At 46.8% G+C, this 2557-nt stretch overlaps 1 protein-coding gene across 1 annotated transcript in view; it reads right to left on the bottom strand.

Annotated features, from left to right (window-relative positions):
- Positions 1–1639, bottom strand: part of LOC111661977 (mitogen-activated protein kinase kinase kinase kinase 3-like) — a 7794-nt gene extending 6155 nt beyond the window's left edge. Inside the window, exon 1 of the mRNA XM_023415698.2 lies at positions 1447–1639. Coding sequence (XP_023271466.1) covers positions 1447–1542 — 96 coding nt within the window. The 5' untranslated portion in view covers positions 1543–1639. The remainder of the gene's footprint in view (positions 1–1446) is intronic.
- Between the last annotated feature and the right edge of the window lie 918 nt (positions 1640–2557).

The following is a 2557-nucleotide window of genomic DNA, read 5'->3' as shown; positions in this document are numbered from 1 at the left end:
GACCCTGTGGAAGGTGAAGCAGCAGCGTCCGTCCTGTCGGTCGATACAAGCTGATGGAGCTTCAAGACGACAATCAATAACTTCTGATGGGGGGAGGGGTCTTCAGTCTGATGCTAACAATGCTAATCACACACTCACACACACTCACACACACACACACACACACACAGAGCAGGGCAGAGGAGCAGAGGAGCAGAGGATCGTGGGAAACGCCCCCCCCAGGTATTGATCAGTGAAGGTGAGGGGGAGGAGTGTTGCTGTGTGTTGAATCACTGATCAGCAGCTCGCTCTCTCTTAGATGCAATGGAACAATGAATTCTGGGTAAATTAAGACTTTGTTTAAAATTAGAAAAATGGCAGACCGAGGAACTACATCCAACTGCTGAGCCCCCCCAGGCCCGGGGTTTGAACCCACAACCTTCTCACTGTGAGGCAACTGCTAACCACTGCACCACCGTACCGCCACCAGGACTGAATCTGGACCAGGACTGACTCTAGACCAGGACTGACTCTGGACTGTTTTTAAAACACTGATTGATTCCCTGAGAATCAATCAGACTGATAATCAATAATATTACTATTAGCTCTGATACTGACAGCCAATCAGAGGTCAAAGTCAAGGTGGGAGACTCCAGGGTGAGGAGGGGTGGGGGGGTGGGGGTCGTGTTACAGGAAGCAGAGCCCTGCGGGGACACTACTGAATTATTGATCAACTTAATGGTCAAACTTTCATTTTTTCTGCCGTCACGTTGAGTTTTGACTCCGACAGTCACCTGAGATTTCCCATGAGGCCTCAGTCACCAGTTCGTCATGGAGACAGGACCAACCTCATCCTGACTGACAGAGAGAGAGAGAGAGAGAGAGAGAGAGAGAGAGAGAGAGAGAGAGAGAGTCTCCAGACTCAACCACACTATCCCAGCACCCAATAAGGAACATGGTGCTGATCAGCTCTGGCTGTAATCAGCAGCCAGCCAGTGTAACGAGCAGCTGAGCTCGTTAGTGAATTGATGTTAGATGTGAGGACAGATCTGTCACCTGACCAGGTGTAACCTCGCTCACCTCAGTCAGATTCACCTGGTTACATAAAGTTCAATTAAAAATGATGTAATGACTGAACTTGTTGTGCTCTGCAGACCACACCTACACATCTGTGCTATCAGCCAATGGTGTTCAAGATAACACGCACACACCTGCTGAGGAGATTCCTCTCTTCCTATTGGCTGTCAGACCTGTGGTCGCCAGGTGAACCCTGTCTCCTCAGCTTCCTGCACACCTGATGGATCTGATAAAGGATGGGGTCCAGAGAACCCACACCTGAGCTAACGTCATCGCACGCCATTAGTCTACTGATGTATCTCTTATTGATCAGTTTCACACACACCGTGTTAAACTCGCTCTGAGCTAACCGATGCTAAGCTAACACGTCAGTGACGTCGCTGTCTATACCTTGTAGACGTCACCGTACGTCCCGCTGCCGACGCGTTGGATCAGCTGGAAGTCCTCCTGCGGGTTCCTGCGGGATATATCCGGACAGCAGCTCATCTTCCCGGGCCAGGGACTCGGACCGATCAGGACCGACCCGGACTAACAGACACAACAGACACTGTCAACACAACTTTAACATGGCTCCTTCCAGGAGCATGCGCACTGTAAGACACGGCGACCGGATGGGATGGAGACGCCTTCAGGGAGCGAGGGAGAAATGGAAATCTAAACTAAAACTACATGAAAATAGACGCGGGAAAAAATAGGACGTGATAAAGTGAGGGAGACATTTAAAACTGAGTCTGTGACTGACCATAATAATAATAATCATAATGTTAATAATAACAATAAAGAAAAAGGAAAGAATAATTAACACCTTTATAAAGGCTGTTAGAAGACGAGGAAAATGTTTTGTAGTAATTTATCTTTCATTGTTGTTAAACCTAAAAATGATAGTCTTAAAATGTGAATGTTTAAATTTGAATTTAACATCACGGTTTTTTTTCTGTGTAATTAATGTTCTTGTTTCTTGCAGTGAGGAGACCTTGAAGCCAGCATGGAGCATCTCCAGTGTCTGTGTGTCTGTATATGATGTCTGATTATCAGTTGTGACGGTGAACGCCTCAAACAAACAGTGCAACTGAATTTCCTAACAGTGAGTAGTTTGGGTCCATCAGGAAATCTAAAGATTCAGCTCTCTGCTGGACCCGTCCCATCAATGCCTCACCCCCCCAACCCTCGCCCCCAAACGATAAATCTACTGACACATTACTGTGGCTCTACTCAGATTCTACTGAGACTCTACTGAGACTACTGTGTCTCTACTGTGACTCTACTCAGATTCTACTGACACTCTACTGAGACTACTGTGACTCTACTCAGATTCTACTGAGACTCTACTGAGACTACTGTGTCTCTACTGTGACTCTACTCAGATTCTACAGTGACTCTACTGTGTCTCTACTGATATTCTACTGTGACTCTACTGAGACTACTGTTTCTCTACTGTGACTCTACTCAGATTCTACTGACACTCTACTGAGACTACTGTGACTCTACTCAGATTCTACTG

This window comes from Seriola lalandi, unplaced genomic scaffold (assembly GCF_002814215.2).
Source record: "Seriola lalandi dorsalis isolate HSWRI2012SDOR001 ecotype SW California unplaced genomic scaffold, Sedor1 jcf7180002054555, whole genome shotgun sequence".
In the NCBI taxonomy this organism is placed as follows: domain Eukaryota; kingdom Metazoa; phylum Chordata; class Actinopteri; order Carangiformes; family Carangidae; genus Seriola; species Seriola lalandi.
Note: the sequence above shows the minus strand (reverse complement) of the source record. Positions and strands in the feature narration are given on the sequence as shown.